Source organism: Coregonus lavaretus (genome assembly GCF_964263955.1).
Source record: "Coregonus lavaretus genome assembly, chromosome: 5".
Taxonomy (NCBI): Eukaryota; Metazoa; Chordata; class Actinopteri; order Salmoniformes; family Salmonidae; genus Coregonus; species Coregonus lavaretus.
The window spans coordinates 31,509,339-31,530,466 of NC_139992.1; the positions used below are offsets into that span (position 1 = coordinate 31,509,339).

A 21,128-nucleotide genomic window follows, 5' to 3' on the forward strand; every position below is an offset into this window, starting at 1 on the left:
CATGACTTAGTAAAAGAGGTTGGCTCTAGATCAGGCAGAAAGGGCCAATGTCTATAGAATGATAAGCCATTGTTGCACATTTATCCCTAACAACACCACACTGGATGGGACAGTCACCCGAGCTCTTGCAGAATTAACTGCACTAAGTGAAGAACGAACTGAGAACTCAGAAGTTAGTACATCGTGGATAGGGTGGTTTGATGAAATGTTTGGTAAATGGAAAACCATAGCAGCCACCATCTTAGGGGCAGTCAGTGTTTGTATGGGTATTCTTGTATTATGTGGTTGTTGTCTTGTTCCCTGTGTCCGAGGATTGGTGAGTAAGGCGTTGGTGAAATGCAGTATCTCAACAATGATGAGAGATGGACCGACTCCGGACTCTGACCAGGGGAATGTGAAAAACGATCCTCCAGGCTTGGAGGATGACGAGGATTTTGACCCTGAAAGACCGCCATTGGATGAAATGTTTATTAGTTCTGACGTAATCTCTGAGATTAATCATGCTTGTAAAATACATTTATCCTGAATGTGAAAACATTTAGTCAAAGGGGTGGATTGATAGATTAATTTGTATTTTAAGAATAATGACTAAAGTATTTCACCCCAAATACAGTATAAATGTGTGAACGGTGTTAGAGTTATAATGTAGGGTCAACCCACTAACAGAGGGGGAGGAGTTAGAAACTGCTGAGAAAGCATTCCAGGGTGAAGGGGACTGAGGAGCTGTTTAAAGGTGGGCGGAGCAAAGTGCCTTTGTGTGTCAGGGGGTATAAAGGCTGTGTATGTATTTTTTGGCGCCAGAGCTCTCCATGATTAAAAATACAGATCAATCTTGCTGGTTGTGGACCTTGAATCATTTATGATTAAAACCAGAGCCTTACAACCCCTGGTAATGATTCAAGCTTAGGTTGAATTAGAGATAGAAATTCTCATGATACTGACCCACTTCTACAGACTTTCTTTTTAACAGTCCTAGTGCCAATCTAAAATGTATTTAGCACCTAGCCCACTATTGCTATTTTACCTGCCTTGATTCTAAATATATGTTGTACATTTTTATTGTATATAATCTAATTTTTTTTCCTCCATAGAGCTTTGATATAACTACGTAATGAAAAGCGCTATACAAATTAAATTTATTATTATTATTATTATTATTATTATTATTATTATTATTATAATAATAATAATAATAATAATAATAATAATAATAATATTGGGTTCTCCAATGCAGATAAAGTAACAACTTGAAAAAACCTACCCTCGTTATCAGGGCTCTGTCCATCGGTCTTCACCCCCTCTGCCTCCCCAACTTTACTCCTTTCTGGATGGGAGGACCAGTGGGAGGAAGAGGAGTGAGAATGGGAGTGGTGGGAGGCCCTCCTCAGGCTCAGGCTCATCTCGCAGCGGACGTCGTTGATGCTCTTCTTGAGCAGTTTGAGGCGTTTGGAACGTGACGGGCTGGACTTCATGGAGAACGTCAGGTCCAGTTTCTCCAGCAGCTCTTTCAGCTGCTCCTCCAGAGGCATGTGTTGCCGGTTGGATGGGACCAATACCCGGTCCACTGGGAAAGGACAACAAGATAACACTGTCATTGGGAGACATTTGCTTGATGTTAACTAAACAATAAGTAGCCTAGGTAAGTATAATTATATTGAGGATCCAGATTAAGCAAACTCCTAGACAAAAATGCTCAAAGGAGCGAGTCAATTGAAAGTGCTTCTTAGACCAGGAATATGTTTTATTAATTTGGATCTGTGCAAACACTGCTGTCCGTTCCAGTATTCTATATTGACTCATTTATCCATTATATTTCTACAAACACTTCTACGGCCCTCTCCGTCTCTCTTTACCATCCTCCCAGGAAAACGGCGGAGGTGCTTCAATCTTGGGCGGTTCGGGCAGGTGCATCCCGCTGTCCTTCTCGAAGCCAATTCGCTCCACATCCCTCCGCGTCTTCCTGATCAAAGCCCCACCCTGGTCTCGGAGACGGGCGGCCGCCCGGTGGAAGAAGGTATCCTTACTGTTGTACTTCATACAGTTGAAGATGATGAGGTTGAAGTCGGACTCAAAGTCGTCCAGGTTGCTGTAGGCCTGGTCGTCAATGCGTTTCCTCATAGTGGAGAAGTCCATGGGGTTCTTGATGTGGTCAAGGTAGTCAGGCACCTACAGGTTTAATGATAGACAGAGATAAAAACATCTGATAGTCGGCGCCTACAGGGCATTGAGATGTAGATGTAAAATCCCCAGTCTGATATTTCTGGAAATTAATTTTGAAGATTTTAAAATCAGCCCAAATGAGATAGGCCAGATGCTATGCTAGGAGGAGAATGAAGAATTTAGATATAAATCTAGTATAGAAAACAAAATTAAATCATGAAAGTTAAAAAAAGAATAACGTGAAAGGGTATAAGCAGCATCTCAACTCTAGTCTTGCTGACACTAGACTTCTGACTTCAGAGTCTGGAGAGGCTGTTTGATGTTCAGGTTAATGAAGTTGATAATGAAGGCGACTGTGCTTTTTACTGCTTGGTTCACCTCTGTCTTTCTTCCTCAAACACCCACATGTACTGCCACACACAGCCCCCCCCGAGCGCCGCCCTCTTCCATTGTAACTGTTGGATTTTTAAATTCAAAACAACAAGAGGTTTAAACTCTCCAGGGAGGAAATAAACATGAGAACCAATAAAAGCTTGATCCATTTCTGGCCGAATATTACATTTTCAAACGGACTCTTGTCCAGACCAGCGCCTCTCCCTCGCTGTGCACCACACAAGTCACGTCAGCAAGGATATATCAACTCTCCATCATCTCAGGCCGTATGTACATGTTATTGTTAGAGCTGCTCTCCTAGCCATGGTAAGGTAAGTAAGCCTTACCTCTTTGATGTCGACAGGCTGGGCAAAGATCTTTGCCTGGTCTCTCTCCTGTAGCTGTTCCAGCACAGACCTGAGCAGGATACTAAAGGGAGTCAACTGGACCTCCAACAGGCTCTGCTGCAGCTTCATCTGAGGACACACAGGGGACCATTAGCATCATCATGTACTGTATATGGCTGCTGAACCATGGAGGGAGAGAGACAGAGACAGAGAGGGGGGGGCTGCAGCTCCAATTTATACTATGCTACTAATTGTCTTATAGTTGGCTTGTGAGCTACAGTACCAGTCAAAAGTTTGGACAGTCCTACTCATTTAAGGGTTTTTCTTTATTTTTACTATTTTCTATATTGTAGGATAATAGTGAAGACATCGGAACTATGAAATAACACATATGGAATCATGTAGTAACCAAACAAATTTTATATTTGAGATTCTTCAAAGTAGCCACCCTTTGCCTTGATGACAGCTTTGCACACTCTTGGCATTCTCTCCACCAGCTTCATGAGGTAGTCACCTGGAATGCATTTCAATTAACAGGTGTGCCTTCTTAAAAGTTAATTTGTGGAATTTCTTTGAGCCAGTCAGTTGTGACAAGGTAGGGGTGGTGTACAGAAGATTGCCCTATTTGGTAAAATACCAAGTCCATATTATGGCAAGAACAGCTCAAATAAGCAAAGAGAAACGACAGTCCATCATTACTTTAAGACATGAAGGTCAGTCAATACGGAACATTTCAATAACTTTTAAAGTTTCTTCAAGTGCAGTCGCAAAAACCATCAATCGCTATGATGAAACTGGCTCTCATGAGGACCGCCACAGGAAAGGAAGACCCAGAGTTACCTCTGCTGCAGAGGATATGTTCATTAGAGTTAACTGCACCTCAGATTGCAGCCCAAATAAATGCTTCACAGAGTTCAAGTAACAGACACATCTCAACATCAACTGTTCAGAGGAGACTGCGTGAATCTGGCCTTCATGGTCGAATTTCTGCAAAGAAACCACTACCAAAGGACACCAATAAGAAGAAGAGACTTGCTTGGGCCAAGAAACACGAGCAATGGACATTAGATTGGTGGAAATCTCCTTTGGTCCAATGAGCCACATTTTTGATTTTTGGTTCCAACCGCCGTGTCTTTGTGAGACGCAGAGTAGGTGAACGGATGATCTCCGCATGTGTGGTTCCCACCATGAAGCATGGAGGAGGAGGTGTGATGGTGTGGGCGTGCTTTGCTGGTGACACTGTCAGTGATTTATTTAGAATTCAAGGCACACTTAACCAGCATGGCTACCACAGCATTCTGCAGCGATACGCCATCCCATCTGGTTTGCGCATAGTGGGCCTATAATTTGTTTTTCAACAGGACAATGACCCAAAACACTCCTCTAGGCTGTGTAAGGGCTATTTGACGAAGGAGAGTGATGCAGCAGATGACCTGGCCTCCACATTCACCCGACCTCAACCCAATTGAGATGGTTTGGGATGAGTTGGACCGCAGAGTGAAGGAAAAGCAGCCACAAGTGCTCAGCATATGTGGGAACTCCTTCAAGACTGTTGGAAAAGCATTCCTCATGAAGCTGGTTGAGAGAATTCCAAGAGTGTGCAAAGTTGTCATCAAGGCAAAGGGTGGCTACTTTGAAGAATCTAAAATATATTTTGATTGGTTTAACACTGTTTTGGTTACTACATGATTCCATATGTGTTATTTCATAGTTTTGATGTCTTCACTATTATTCTACAATGTAGAAAATAGTACAAATAAAGACAAACCCTTGAATGAGTAGGTGTCCAAACTTTTGACTGGTACTGTATATGAATGTATTGTTGGCTTACAGGGACAGCTACAGTTATCTAACCTACCTCTTCTCTCTTGAGTTTCTCCCTCTTGCGTATGAGCTCCAGCAATAGCCTGGCTCTCTCCAGGTCATGTCTTAGACGATGCCACTCCTTGAGCTGCTCCTTCAGAGCCCGGCTCTCCTCCTCACTCTCCTTCTGTGGTGGGAATAACACACATCAGGATTTAGAAAACGTCGCAGACATGTACAGTTAAAAAACAATATCACCAACATTAGGGTTAGAAAACAATGGAATTGTAATCCAACAAGGAGAGCAGTGGAGCTCTCATTTATACAAACAATGGCATGCCTCTGGGCAGTTTTGGCCTGTTGACATTGCTACGGTAATAAGGAGAGTGGTATGTTATAATGATAGGAGTGTGAGAGAGAATGGAGTGTACAAGCCAGGGGTCGAGAATTGTGTCAGAAACAGGGGGACAAGAGTGCATGACCGTCTGACTGACCGACTGTGCTGCATGGGTCTTCTGGTGGGACTGTTGGCTGGACTGTAGTCGTCTGATGAGGGGTAGTCCGTTCCTCGCCTGTCTCTTTAGAGTCCAGTAGTTTAGAGCCAGCTCCACAAACGCTTTCTTCTTCTGCATAGACACCCGGTTGAGGATGGTGTTTAACCTGGGAACAGATGGAGAAGATAGTAAAGATTTTTAAATGTTGCTTATTGAAGTAAGGAAAATGTCCATGTCAAATTGAATAACACATGTTTTTTCACTTTAAGTCCTGACCTTCTCTTTTTCTATACAGTGCCGTGAACAGGGCCTGAAACAAATTTTTTGGTCCACCAGCCACTCAAGGGTTTTTCTTACCAGATTTATTTTGCATAATTACACCAAAAGACGGATGAGCATGCTTTGTAATGTTTCTAAAACAATAAATGTATTACTAGTAAGAAGTGATGTGGTATATTGCTCAATGTTATTTCATTATTTGTGACCGGAGACTTTTAACCAAAATATCACAGATGAGACAATGTTCAGCTGTCCCTTCAAGGGTGGGAGGTTACCATGGCAATGAGGACACCGCTTGAGTCCAGTGTGCCTGTGAGATAGAGAATCTGACTAGTAGCCAATGTGTCTTCGCTAGCAGTTCTTTGTGTGATTAGCTACCAGCTATGAAACAACAACAGAAACACTTTTAAAACAGCTACTGCAGCATTTATTTTTCTATAAATGTGTTCATACTTTACTTCTAACTCTATTTTTATTCACGAATACGAGTGAAATGCTTACCATTTGTGGAGCCCTTACCATTTTTTTTTTTTTGGGGGGGGGGGGTGGGGATTATATAAGATACTGTTTGAAGAGGTAGGGTTTCAGATGTTTTCAGAAGATGGGCACGGACTCTGCTGTCCTAGCTTCAGGGGGAAGCTGGTTCCACCATTGGTGTGCCAGGACAGAGAAGAGCTTGGACTGGGCTGAGCGGGAGCTGCCCTCCCATTGGGGGGGGAGGGCCAAGAGACCTGAGTTGGCAGGACAGAGTGCTCGGGTTAGGGTCTAGGGTTGGAGCATAGCCTGAAGGTAGGGAGGGGCAGTTCCTCTTGCTGTTCCGTAGGTAAGCACCAATGTCTTGCAGTGAGCTTCAACTAGAAGCCAGTGGAGTGTGCGGAGGAGCGGGGTGACATGAGAGAACTTAGGAAGGTTGAAAACCAGGCGGGCTGCTGCGTTCTGGATAAATTGCAGGGGTTTGATGGTACAAGCGGGGAGCCCTGCCAATAGCGAGTTTGCCCCCCTTTCTGATTCTCTGTTTTTGCATATTTTTTACACTGAATTTTATCAGATCTTCAACCAAAATCTAATATTAATATCAACAGCTACAGGAAGTGTTTGATTGCAGTCATTGCAGCTAAAGGTGGCACAAACAGTTATTGAGTGTAAGAGGGCAATTATTTTTTCACACAGGGCCATTGGGTGTTGCATAATTTTGTTATTTAAATCAATTTAATAATTATCAACATTTTGTGTTATTTGTTAAATATAATATTAGGTTTTGGTTGAAAATCTAATAGCATTCAGTGTCCATAATATGAAAATAGAGAAAATCAGAAAGGGGGCTAATACTTTTTCACAGCACTGTATGGTGTATTGTACATTTACTGATACGTCTGGTCATCTGCAAATTATGAAAATTATGCTTAGATGAATAGGTGAGTGAATCTACCTTTGGGGAGGAAAGCTAGGCACAGACACGGGTGAGAATTCTTCCTCTGGCTCCACCTTCTTGCTCTTCCTCTTCCTCCCTTTCGCAAGTGCATTGGCGCCCCTCGTGTTCTCCCCTTTCAGAGGGGAACACAATCCATTTTGGGGTTTGGCGTCCTCGTAGATGGTGAGGGGTCTCTTGACCGAGCTGTTGGGGGTGTGAGCCCCGCAGTAAGCAGTCTTCTTCACCGAAAACGTTGGTTCGCCCGTCTCTGTTACCTCCTTGATGGGTTCCATCTTCATAAAGAGTCCGGCTTTCTGAGCACAGCTGACGTGGAAGGCGGTGTAGCAGTTAGCCTTGTGACACTGGATACAGGCCCCCACCCCCTTCTCCTTACAGAGGTAGCAGGTGAGCTTCCAGCGGGCGGACGGAATGTTGCTGACTCCGTCGATGGGCTCGATGAAGACCGTGTTGGAAAACCCTACCTCCGGCACCCACAGAGCGCACACCACATGACCCCAGCGGTCATCGTCAGTCTTTTTCACTGCTCCGCCTTTGTTAGGACACAGTATGCAGCCTGCGGGCTGGGTGGGTGACTGGAGGCAGTGCCGGCACAGCCACTGTCCCTCTGGGATGTAAGGGACACCGTAACACTCTTGGTGCACGGCCAGGTTGCACATGTCACAGAAGAGGATGACGTTGCTGTCCTGGCCGTCTCCATCCATGCAAATGCAGCAGACAGCGTCCTCGTCTATGGTGAGCTTGTCCTGGCCCTGGCTCTCCTTCTCCATCTGGGTCTCCTTCTCAAAGCGGTCCACCAGGAACTCAAACACGTTGTGGGACACCTGGTGGAGGGAGGGAGAACAGTAAACATTTGCACATTTATTGTAGTATTATACATTGTTGACCATTGTTGTGTTGTATTGTTTTCTTAACCTGTGATCCCCATTTGTTTGTTTCTTTGGGGGAGGGGGGAGCTAGCCTGAGTGTCAGTCTGTTTCTGCTCTCTTGTCTAGTTGGCAAAAGAGTCGAAACAGACTGAAATCAAATCCATGTTTATTAGTCGCGTACACAGTTTATCAGATGTTATAGCGGGTGCAGCAAAAAGCTTATGTAACTAGCTTCTAACAATGCAGTATAATGTAAAAGTTCACAAATAATCAAAAATGTATAAATAAATAAAATAAAAAACAAGAAATCAAGAAATGCCAGAATTAATCCAATTAACAACCCAAATACCACTGTAACAGTAATCCAAATGCACTCTATGCGTATATACACCAGATGAAATTTACACAAGATATAATTCTTAGTAAATGTATACTTAGCAGTAGCTATACGCTGTTTGTACAAAACATTAGGAACCCCTTTCTAATATTGAGTTGCACCCCCTTTTGCCCTCAGAACAGCCTCAATTCGTTGGGGCATGGACTCTACAAGGTGTCGAAAGCGTTCCACAGGGATGTTTCCCACAGTTGTGTCAAATTGGCTGGATGTCCTTTCGATGGTGGACCATTCTTGATACACACGGGAAACTGTTGATCGTGAAAAACCCAGCAGCATTGCAGTTCTTGTCACACTCAAACCGGTGCGCCTGGCACCTACTTCAATACCCTGTTCAAAGGCACTTAAATCTTTTGTCTTGCCCATTCACCCTCTGAATGGCACACATACACAACCCATGTCTCAATTGTCTCAAGGCTTAAAAATCCTTCTTTAACCTGTCTCCTCCCCTTCATCTGCACTGATTTGAAGTGGAATTAACAGGAGACATCAATTAGGGATCATAGCTTTCACCTGGATTCACATGGTCAGTCATGGAAAGAACAGGTGTTCCTAATGTTTTGTACACGGAGTGTATCAGAGCGAGCTATGTCAAGAATCCAGTTTATAAATAAATATGTGGCGTATAAAGAGTGTAACTAAAATGCAATGCACAGTAGTAGAAATATTAGAATAAGCCGTCGAGAATACAGTATTTAAATACACAGTACAAAACCCCATGTCAAAAAGAATTGACTGGCACCCAGGCTACGGGGGAGCAGCCTCACCATGAAGTTTTGTAATTCTGAAAAGGCGTAATTTATAAAGAAACGGCCTACCTGACTGACACCTTCACTTCTCCTCTTATCGTTAACTACTTCCAGCCAAGCGTAGTCCTCCTCATCCATATCATACTCCACTTCCTCATCCAGCTCCTCCGACGTCTTCTCCACATACTTAAAATACACTGGGGGCCTCCCGGGGACAGCTGGAAGGTTATACTCCACAGTCCGGATCTTGGCCTCTGGAAGTGTCTGTGCTGGTGCTGCCTGTGCTGCTGTAGATCCATGTGTTGTGTGGTTCTGTGCGACCGCAGCTGCACTCCTCTTCTCCTGGCTGTTTTTTAACCGGACGGAGCGCATCAGCGTCTGCTGAGGCTTCTCCATGTTCTCCTTATTGCTGGTGCACTCCATAATCTCCTGGGCCGTAGGGTCATCATCCGAGATCACATCCAGCTTGTCGTAGATGCTGATCCGGTGCACCCGGCCGTCAATCTCCATGTCCACCATGCGCTGGGCCTGGGCGTAGGTCAGAGTCTGTTTGTTGGGGGACGGCCGGATGGGGGAGGGCGGCCGCTGGGGCACGGGGACCCTGTGGTGCCGAGTCTTCTTCCTCATCCTCAACACCTGAACAGCTGCAAGGAGAAGAGAAGCAGGTACATAGATGAGTCTATATCACAACACGATAAAGTAAACAAGCATGGGGAAGACAACAGAAGCAGACAGATTACCATCACAACACAATGTCATTAAGTAAAAAAAACTGTGTAAACAAATAGTTTCTTTTTGACTGGTTTTACCTCCTAAGAGTGTGGTAGCGGAGACAAACACCAGGACAATGTAAACAAGCATCAACTGGTTTAGGTATTTGAATAGATAGCTGGAAGTTGGCCTATCTGTTGATCGACAATGTGTGATATCAGTTTGAGGATTTACATTTCAATAGCATTGTTGAATTTTAATTTGTTTACATTTGGAACTATAATGTATAATCATGAGTGGAAATGTGGACTGGGAGAGTGGTGCATCTGCTAAGACATATGAATATAAAAGTGTGTCACTAAAAAGCATGAGGGACAAGGGGATATTAGAGGGAAAAGGCATGGCTTGTGTTCAAAAGAAATTCAGGTTTCCCATGACAGCAAAAGTATGAGATAACTGCTAACGTTATCACCACCGCTGCAGTGCAGGCAGCTGCTGACAAGATAAGAGTTGAATTAAAAGTGTGAACAAGAAACATCTCTGCATGGGTATGTATGGAGAATGTGTTCCGCTTTAGAGTGGTTGGTTGGATGGATACATATATACACACATATACACTACCAGTCCAAAGTTTGTACACACCTACTCATTCAAGGGTTTTTCTTTATTTTTACTATTTTTTTTACATTGTTGAATAATAGTGAAGACATCAAAACTATGAAAAAACACATATGGAATCATGTGGTAACCAAAAAAGTGTTAAACAAATCAGAACATATTTTACATTTGAGATTCTTCAAAATAGCCACCATATGCCTTGATGACAGCTTTGCACACTCTTGGCATTCTCTCAACCAGCTTCATGAGGTAGTCACCTGGAATCCATTTCAATTAACAGGTGTGCCTTCTTAAAAGTTAATTTGTGGATTATCTTTCCTTCTTAATGCGTTTGAGCCAATCAGTTGTGTTGTGACAAGGTGTGTGTGTGTGTGTGTGTGTGTGTGGGGGGGGGGGGTATACAGAAGATAGCCCTATTTGGTAAAAGACCAAGTCCATATTATGGCAAGAACAGCTCAAATAAGCAAAGAGAAACAAAGGTCGATCATTACTTTAAGACGTGAAGGTCAGTCGATACGGAACATTAAGAAATTTGAACGTTTCTTCAAGTGCAGTCGCAAAAACCCTCAAGCGCTATGATGAAACCGGCTCTCATGAGGACCGCCACAGGAATGGAAGACCCAGACTTACCTCTGCTGCAGAGGATAAGTTCATTAGAGTTACCAGCCTCAAAAATTGCTTCACAGAGTTCAAGTAAGAGACACATCTCAACATCAACTGTTCAGAGGAGACTGCGTGAATCAGGCCTTCATGGTCGAATTGCTGCAAAGAAACCACTACTAAAGGACACCAATAAGAAGAAGAGACTTGCTTGGGCCAAGAAACACGAGCAACGGACATTAAACCGGTGGAAATCTGTCCTTATGTCTAATGAGTCCAAATTTGAGATTTTTGGTTCCAACCGCTGTGTCTTTGTGAGACGCAGAGTAGGTGAACGGATGATCTCTGTATGTGTGGTTCCCACCGTGAAGCATGGAGGAGGAGGTATGATGGTGAGGGGCTGCTTTGCTGGTGACACTGTCAGTGATGTATTTAGAATTCAAGGCACACTTAACCAGCATGGCTACCACAGCATTCTGCAGCAATACGCCATCCCATCTGGTTTGTGCTTAGTGGGACTATAATTTGTTTTTCAACAGGACAATGACCCAACACACACTGTGTAAGGGATATTTGACCAAGAAGGAGAGTGATGGAGTGCTGCATCAGATGACCTGGCCTCCACAATCACCCGACCTCAACCCAATTGAAATGGTTTGGGATGAGTTGGACCACAGAGTGAAGGAAAAGCAGCCATCAAGTGCTCAGCATATGTGGGAACTCTTTCTAGACTGTTGGAAAAGCATTCCAGGTGAACCTGGTTGAGAGAATGCCAAGAGTGTGCAAAGCTGTCAAAGGCAAAGGGTGGCTACTTTGAAGAATCTCAAATAAAACATATTTTTTTGGTTACTACATGATTCCATATGTGCTATTTCATAGTTTTGATGTATTCACTATTATTCTACTATGTAGAAAATAGTAAAACTCAAGAAAAACCCTTGAATGAGTAGGTGTCCAAACTTTTGACTGGTACTGTGTGTGTGTAATATATATATATATATATATATATATATATATATATATATATATATATATATATATATATATATATATATATATATATATCTGTCTGGTTATTCTTATGGATCATTCAATATGAGACTGCAAGATCCCTCAGTAAATAACACAGGACCTAAACATTACAACACAAGACAGACACAGGAAATGTTTTGGGTTGCTAGAGACAATCTAAATGTCTAATCAATAACGTTTGCTATGCCAGAGGACAAATTGTTCACACACAGTCTGCGTAAAGCAAGGGAAGGGTTTAATTTAGCCTTTTAAAATGGTGTTAACTTTGTAGCGCCTAGGAGTGGCAGCCAACTGAGCCCCCCACCCACCAAACTATAAACTGCACCATGATAAATCGCACCATTTCATTTACCATTTGGTCCGTTCGGGGATGTCATGGTTGCTTCTAGCAAACTAGCAGCTGGCTGAAGAAAGAGAACAGCTATACCAACGAATAGCGCAAACAGAGGAAGCCAGTGTGGGCTAGTAGCTAACAATACATTACTGTAGCTACTAATGCTAGTTACAGTTAGCTAACAACCTAACGTTAGCAAATGGCGTCAAACTAAATCAGGCAACGGAGCCCTTTAAACATGTATTGTGCTCCTTACAAGACACGCAGAATTAACCAGTTACTGACCGACTATGCTCTTCATAATCCATGATATAATGCATCGGGGAAAATAAACAAAAAAAGCACATACCTCAGAACTAGAAACAGCTTTGCTGGTTGTAGATAGAAGCTCGTCAACAGCCTTTGAAAGCACTGCGTTTTGTAAACTTTAGCCTTTGCCAAAGTTTTTAAAAATTGCGTTGTTTAGGAGTGCAAGGGTGAATTGAGTTATTGCACACGCGCACTTCACAGAGTCGGCGTTCCCTAACGGAAATATGCAAATAAATGCTAGAACGAGCCAATAGGATTTCACTAGCTCGTGCTTGGCTCTGCCCAACTCCTTGCTTGTTCTGCCCACTATGTGTAATTTGCTCCCATTCGCAACGACCAGCTCTGGTCTATCTTGGGTTAGTTATAAAAATCTTTGTTATCCATGCCAGAAGAGTAGTCGACCAATCAAATGAGGGAGTGTGATTGGTCATCCGATTGGTCGATTACTCTGCTGACACTCACAAACAGATCAATAAAAACGATGTTTTGTCTGATCCATATAATCTGTCTACGAAAAGGAGAGACACAAATCCAATATGATGTCCATCTAACCTGGAGAAGGAACTTATTGTCCAAAAACAAACAAAAGTGGCTCTGACCCACACTCACCGGGGATATGGCCGATGTTCTCCGCTGGTGCCAATTTGATATACTGTTCGCTCAATGAAGTTAAGAATTTTGATAACTAAAAGACAGATTGGAGTCTTTACATCAGTAGCCATTTGCTTTCCAAACTGTTTTTCCGCGATTGTATTTTTAAATATTGAGATATGCCTGGCTGGGTCTTTCTGCTTTTCACTGGCAGTCGCAACTCAATCATCTATTTGGTATTTGCAGCGCGTGCTCCCCAAATTGCGGGCACTTCCGACTGTAGGCTATGCGATTTAAAACAATCCACAGCTTAAAAAAAGAAGCTAATGATCCTCTGTGGCCAAATCATGCTTTCTGGTGTAGTAGACTGTTTTTTATGATTGTATTTATTCATCTATAGACAGGAGTAAGCTGTACCTTAGGAAGGCTTATGCCTTTTAATGTGGCAGAAACACAATCAGTCATGATGTTTTCATCTAATTGCCAAACAATCACTTAACTAAGCCGCTTGCGAACATGCATTCTCTCACAAAATAATTTCAGCATCCAAACCCCAACAGTGCACTGGCACCCGCAATTTGATTAATGGAATGAGGCATTAGTTACTGTAGTGTCGAGACAACGATGCTGACATGCTGTGATGACAAGAAATCCGCTGATACTGTCCTTGATTATAATGGTTTATTACATCAAAGATAACAGTATCAATTTACAGACTCCTGCAGATATCTGGAGAACAACTGACCCAATCTCTAATATGTTATTCCTCTCCGTCCTTTGTTCCAACCATGGCATTTATAATATGTAACATAATATGGGTGGTTTTTTATAGACCAATCCCTGGACTTTACATAACAGACTCTCCTCTGTTTTAGGGGGCCCCTATAGTAATGCTTTCCAGATGTCGCCGCAAAGCAGAGCCAAATTCTGGAATGTTCAGATTTACATTTAAGTCATTTAGCAGACGCTCTTATCCAGAGCGACTTACAGTTAGTGAGTGCATACATTATTTTTATAATACTGTCCCCCTGTGGGAATCAAACCCACAACCCTGGCGTTGCAAACACCATGCTCTACCAACTGAGCTACATCCCTGCCGGCCATTCCCTCCCCTACCCTGGACGACGCTGGGCCAATTGTGCGCCGCCCCATGGGTCTCCCAGTCACGGCCGGCTACAACAGAGCCTGGATTCGAACCAGGATCTCTAGTGGCACAGCTAGCACTGCACTGCAGTGCCTTAGACCACTGCGCCACTCGGTGTCAGGGGTGCTGAAGGTGGGTGTGGTGCAGGAATCAAGCGCAGGACGCAGAAGCTAAGTCCAAAAGACTTTAGTGAGTTATTCACGTAGTACACGAGAACAATAAGCCCGGAGGCGAAATAAAGGCGCACACAGGCGTCAAACAAAAGGCTCACTAACATGTGCGAAAACCTCTCCAAACAACGGAGGGAAGATACGTAGCTCAGAACACCAAACAGAGGAGCAATCACACACAACGCCATACACACACAACGAGAACTAAATGGGACACTAATGAGGACTAACTAGACACAGGTGTACAACATCAAGACAAAACCAAACGAACATGAAGCATAGATCGGTGGCAGCTAGTACTCCGGGGACGACGACCGCCGAAACCTGCCCGAACAAGGAGGAGGAACAGCCTCGGCCGAAACCGTGACAGTACCCCCCCCCCCTTGACGCGCGGCCCCAGCCGTGCGCCGACCCCGGCCTCGGGGACGACCAGGAGGGCGCGGAGCAGGGCGCGCGGGATGGTCCCGGTGGAACTCCGACAGGAGAGATGGGTCTAGGATGTCCCTCCGCGGCACCCAGCACCGCTCCTCCGGGCCGTACCCCTCCCACTCCACGAGATACTGGAGACCCCCCATCCGGCGTCTTGAGTCCAAGATGGACCGAACGGTGTACGCCGGAGCCCCCTCGATGTCCAGTGGGGGCTGAGGAGTCTCTCCTATCTCACCTTCCTGGAGTGGACCAGCTACCACCGGCCTGAGAAGAGACACATGGAACGAGGGGTTAATATTCTTATATTCAACAGGCAGATGTAACCTATAACACACCTCGTTCAATCTTCTCAGGACTTTAAAAGGCCCCACAAACCGCCGACCCAGCTTCCGGCAGGGCAGGCGGAGGGGTAGGTTTCTGGTAGAGAGCCAGACTCGATCTCCGGGTGCGTACACCGGCCCCTCACTGCGGTGGAGATCGGCGCTCGCCTTGTGACGACGGATGGCCCGCTGCAGGTGGACGTGTGCAGCGTTCCACGTCTCCTCCGAGCGCCTCATCCAATCATCCACCGCAGGGGCCTCGATCTGGCTCTGCTGCCAAGGTGCCAGAACCGGCTGGTAACCTAACACACATTGGAAGGGGGTTAGGTTGGTAGAGGAGTGGCGGAGAGAGTTCTGGGCCATCTCGGCCCAGGGAATGTACCGAGCCCACTCCTCAGGCCGGTCCTGGCAATACGACCTCAGAAACCTACCCACATCCTGGTTGACTCGTTCTACCTGCCCGTTACTCTCCGGGTGGTACCCTGAGGTAAGGCTCACCGAGACCCCCAAACGCTCCATGAACGCTCTCCATACTCGGGAGGTAAACTGGGGGCCTCGATCAGACACTATATCCTCGGGTACCCCGTAATGCCGGAAGACGTGGGTAAATAGTGCCTCTGCGGTTTGTAGGGCAGTAGGAAGACCCGACATAGGGAGAAGACGACAGGCCTTAGAGAACCGGTCCACAACGACCAGGATGGTGGTATTCCCCTGAGAGAGGGGAAGGTCTGTCACAAAATCCACCGAGAGATGGGACCATGGTCGTTGTGGAACGGGCAGGGGTTGTAACTTACCCCTGGGCAGGTGTCTGGGCGCCTTACACTGGGCGCACACCGAGCAGTCCCTGGCTAACGTGGGTCACCAGTATTTAGTGCTAAGACAATGCACTGTCCGGCCAATACCCGGATGTCCAGAGGAGGGTGACGTGTGAGCCCAGTAAATGAGTCGATCCCGAATCTCGAGCGGAACGTACTTCCGACCCTCAGGACACTGTGGAGGGCTGGGGTAGGTGCGCAACGCTCGCTCGATTTCGGCATCGACCTCCCACACCACCGGTGCCACAAGACAAGACTCCGGTAGTATGGGAGTAGGCTCAACGGACCTCTCCTCCGTGTCATACCGCCGGGACAGCGCATCTGCCTTACCATTCTGGGACCCAGGGATGTACGTGATTTTAAATACGAACCTGGCGAGAAACATACTCCTTCGAGCCTGGCGAGGGTTCAGTCTCCTCGCTGCCCGGATGTACTCCAGGTTCCGATGGTCAGTCAAAATGAGGAAAGGGTGTTGAGCCCCCTCAAGCCAATGCCTCCACACCTTAAGGGCCTGAACTACAGCTAACAGCTCCCTGTCCCCGACGTCATAATTTCGCTCCGCCGGGCTGAGCTTTTTAGAGTAAAAAACAAAGGGGCGGAGTTTAGGTGGTGTGCCGGACCGTTGAGAGAGTACGGCCCCTATACTGGCCTCAGACGCGTCCACCTCGACCTGAAAGGGTAATGCGGGGTCTGGATGCGCAAGCACCAGAGCCGACGTAAACAGGTCCTTCAGTCTCCTAAAGGCCCTGTCCGCATCAGCTGACCACTGCAGGCGCACCGGACCCCCTTTCAGAAGGGACGTGATGGGAGCTGCCACCTGTCCAAAACCCCGGATAAACCTCCGGTAGTAATTTGCAAAGCCCAAGAACTGCTGCACCTCTTTGACAGTGGTTGGGGTTTGCCAATTACGCACAGCTGACACACGATCCACCTCCATTCTCACCCCTGACGCAGACAACCGATAACCCAAAAAGGAGACCGACTCCTGGAAAAACAGACATTTCTCTGCCTTGACATATAGGTCGTGCTCCAACAGCCTCCTCAATACACGACGCACCAGGGCTATATGCTCGGCTCGGGTAGACGAGTACACTAGAATGTCATCAATGTACACGACCACCCCTTGCCCCTGCATATCCCGGAAAATGTCATCTACGAAGGATTGGAAGACTGATGGAGCATTCATCAACCCATATGGCATGACGAGATACTCGAAATGACCTGACGTGGTACTAAACGCTGTTTTCCATTCATCGCCCTCCCTAATGCGCACCAAGTTATACGCGCTCCTGAGATCCAGTTTTGTGAAAAACCGCGCTCCATGCAATGACTCCGTCATGGTCGCAATCAGAGGGAGTGGATAACTGTATTTCACAGTAATCTGATTGAGACCACGGTAATCGATGCACGGGCGCAACCCTCCATCTTTCTTCTTCACAAAAAAGAAGCTCGAGGAGGCGGGAGAAGTGGAGGGCCGTATGTATCCCTGTCTCAAAGATTCGGCTATGTAAGTTTCCATAGCTTTTCTCTCCTCTTGAGACAAAGGATACACGTGGCTCCGTGGGAGCGCTGCTCCTTCCTGGAGATCAATCGCACAATCCCCCTGTCTATGAGGAGGCAACTGCGTCGCCCTAGCTTTACTAAACACGAGAGCTAAATCCCCATATTCAGGCGGAATGTGCAGTGCGGGCACTTGGTTTGGACTTTCCACCGAAGTCGCCCCTACGGAAACACCCAGACATCGCCCCTCACACTGAGCAGACCACCCATTGAGAGCCCTCTGTTGCCACGAAATAGCAGGGTTATGGGTGCTTAACCAGGGAATTCCCAGCACCACCGGGTACGCAGGAGAGTCGATCAGATACAACTGTATAGTCTCTTCATGACCCCCCTGCGCACACATCCTAAGTGGCGCTGTGACTTCCCTAATCAACCCCGACCCCAACGGGCGGCTATCTAAAGCATGAACGGGAAAAGGCTTGTCAACAGGTAGGAGAGGGATCCCTAAATCTAAACAAAACTTCTGATCAACAAAATTCCCAGCTGCGCCTGAATCTATTAGCGCCTTATGCTGGGAACGAGGTGCAACCTGTGGAAAACAAACAGGTATACAAAAGTGCGCAACAGAGAGCTCTGGGTAAGTGGGGCGTCTACTCACCTGGGAAGGCTCCCCAGTGCGTGGCCTGTTGTCTCCTCCCTCGGGGAACCCTCCCCAGCACCTGGCCGCAGTGTGCCCTCCACGACCGCACTTGGTGCAGGGGACAGGCCCCCTCGGGCTCCTCCTCCTCCTTTCTCTAGCGCCAGCACCCCCGAGCTCCATAGGGCTCGGCTCGGAGGTGCCGGAGGGTGGAATGGCCGGACCCCCCTCGGGACGTCCACGGGTGGCCAGCAGGGTGTCCAGACGGATGGACATATCGACCAACTGGTCGAAGGTTAAATTGGTGTCCCTGCAGGCCAACTCACGTTGAACGTCCTCCCGTAGGCTACATCGAAAATGGTCGATGAGGGCCCGTTCATTCCACCCTGCGTCTGCCGCTAGAGTCCGGAACTCCAGCGCGAACACCTGTGCGCTCCTCCTCCCCTGTCTCAGGTGGACTAGACGCTCCCCCGCCGCTTTGCCCTCAGGTGGATGGTCGAACACGGCCTTGAAGCGACGGGAGAACTCAGCGTAGGAGATGGTGGTGGCGTCCATCCTCCTCCACTCGGCGTTGGCCCATTCCAACGCCTTGCCTGTGAGACAGGAGATGAGGGCGGAAACGCTCTCGTGTCCCGAGGGCACCGGGTGTACAGTGGCCAGGTAGAGTTCCACCTGCAGGAGGAACCCCTGACACCCGGCAGCTGTTCCGTCATACGCCCTCGGGAGCAAGAGCCGAATCCCACTGGGTTCCGGACCTGGGACTGGTGGACCGGCCGATGGGGGTGGCAGGGTAGGTGGAGGTGTGGGTACCCCTCTGGACTCCCATCGGTGCAGGGTGTTGATGACGTCCTGTAGAGCGGTCCCCAGTTGTCGTATCTGGTCATCCTGGCCGCGGACATGCTCCTCTAGCGACTCAGGCGTGACTGTTGCTCCTGCTGATTCCATTCATTAAGGTGTGTGATTCTGTCAGGGGTGCTGAAGGTGGGTGTGGTGCAGGAATCAAGCGCAGGACGCAGAAGCTAAGTCCAAAAGACTTTAGTGAGTTATTCACGTAGTACACGAGAACAATAAGCCCGGAGGCGAAATAAAGGCGCACACAGGCGTCAAACAAAAGGCGCACTAACATGTGCGAAAACCTCTCCAAACAACGGAGGGAAGATACGTAGCTCAGAACACCAAACAGAGGAGCAATCACACACAACGCCATACACACACAACGAGAACTAAATAGGACACTAATGAGGACTAACTAGACACAGGTGTACAACATCAAGACAAAACCAAACGAACATGAAACATAGATTGGTGGCAGCTAGTACTCCGGGGACGACGACCACCGAAACCTGCCCGAACAAGGAGGAGGAGCAGCCTCGGCCGAAACCGTGACACTCGGGAGGTTTATTTTTTTAATTTTTAGGTTACTACAGATACTACATATTTCCCCCCTTCGAGACTAATTAAGTCTCGAAAACAAAAAGAATAGGATTATGACAAATCTTGTGTAACTTTAACAATAAAACAAAATGTATGCAGTGTGAACAAATTTTTATGAAGTGTAAACAAATCATTATGGAGTGTAAGAGCGAAAAACCTGTCTGGCAGCTTTCTTTCCAAATATCCATCAATCAATCAAGACAGTAAAATTCTCTCACGGCCCCTCTGCCCCAGGCGACCACCTAAGTACTCCAGATCAATTTATAAATCTTTATCAATGCATTTTAAACTATGATGCAATTTAATACACATGAAAGCCTCAGAAAACAAAATACAATCAAAAATGGCCACATTCAGGCTGGTCGACCCATCGGACCCTCCTGTAGATTCTCTCTGTCCCTGCCTAGACCCAATATCCCTAAGCATCCACGAAAAAAAAAACATCTGAGGTCCCCACATGTACCCAACAACAGAACAACAACAGTCCACTACACTGCATCTCCTCAGCAGTGTCGACCTTTAATGCAACGTCGATGATGGAATCTGAACATTTCCACACCTTCCTTGTTCCACTTCCTCCAGTCCATTCATATTGTCCATGTTTGAGTATTTGAATCCCCTCTACACATTCCCCTATATGCTTCTGGAAGAAAAGAAAAGACCAACCAGTATCTTTTGCAAAACAACACATGCAAATTAAAACATCAATATCAACAATAATATAAAAATGATATATAAAATGATATATAAAATGAATCACATTCCATTTCCCCCCTTTGATTCATAAGAAAATACTAAATATCACAATAATATAATTATCCCACAATCAGATATTCAAAATTTCCTAGAGTTATTTCAACCCTAGTTTTCATATCTTTTTTTTGTCTGACTTTTCCCCCAATTTTTTCAAAAACCATTTCACTGATTTATCCACAAAACTCTTTCCCACTAATTTGAGGACATTTCGATCGGGAAGTCCCCACCTGCTAATGACTTCTTTACACAAAAACTTTGCAACCGACTGAGCATCTTTTAGCTTAGTTGGACATCTTATGCACCTCTTGGTGTAGGAATGTAACCAAGAAAAACAGTCACACCCCTGCGAACATAATTTTTCAGACAGATTGTGCACCTACCTATGACATAGTCAACCTGTTAAAGCAAATACTGTTCCCAAAAACCATACTCCTTTGTGATCTTTCTCCTAACCTCCCCCCTTGCAACATTAGCTAACCCATGTGCTTCCTGAATCATCAGACCTAATAGGTCTAGAGGCGCTACTATCAACACCTCATGGTTTCTCCAAAGACAACAAAGGATTGTTACTCTGAGGATTTTTTATTGTCCTTAAAACACCTGCTTTCGAAAGTCCTTCAATTTGTGGTTCAATCCCTTGGATTGCTTCATCTTTCAATGGATACTGATTCTTGCAAGGAGGTCTGGCTCCTGGTCGAAGTTCAACTTTCACCTCAATTGGGCTGATTTCACAAGTCCAATATCAGTACTGTGTTGAGACCACAAACATTCTGGAACTTGTTGCAACATCTCCTCTTTCATAGGGTCTGAATCCATCTTCGCACTGCAAATA

At 46.1% G+C, this 21,128-nt stretch overlaps 1 protein-coding gene across 1 annotated transcript in view; it reads right to left on the reverse strand.

Moving 5' to 3' along the window:
• Positions 1-12,605, reverse strand: part of LOC311129778 (bromodomain-containing protein 1-like) — a 34,998-nt gene extending 22,393 nt beyond the window's left edge. Inside the window, exons 1-8 of the mRNA XM_084162216.1 lie at positions 12,541-12,605; positions 8,966-9,540; positions 6,885-7,708; positions 5,177-5,342; positions 4,738-4,869; positions 2,880-3,008; positions 1,854-2,166; positions 1,262-1,564 (exon numbers count right to left, since the gene is read on the reverse strand). Coding sequence (XP_084018342.1) covers positions 1,262-1,564; positions 1,854-2,166; positions 2,880-3,008; positions 4,738-4,869; positions 5,177-5,342; positions 6,885-7,708; positions 8,966-9,523 — 2,425 coding nt within the window. The 5' untranslated portion in view covers positions 9,524-9,540; positions 12,541-12,605. The remainder of the gene's footprint in view (positions 1-1,261; positions 1,565-1,853; positions 2,167-2,879; positions 3,009-4,737; positions 4,870-5,176; positions 5,343-6,884; positions 7,709-8,965; positions 9,541-12,540) is intronic.
• Positions 12,606-21,128: the final 8,523 nt, after the last annotated feature.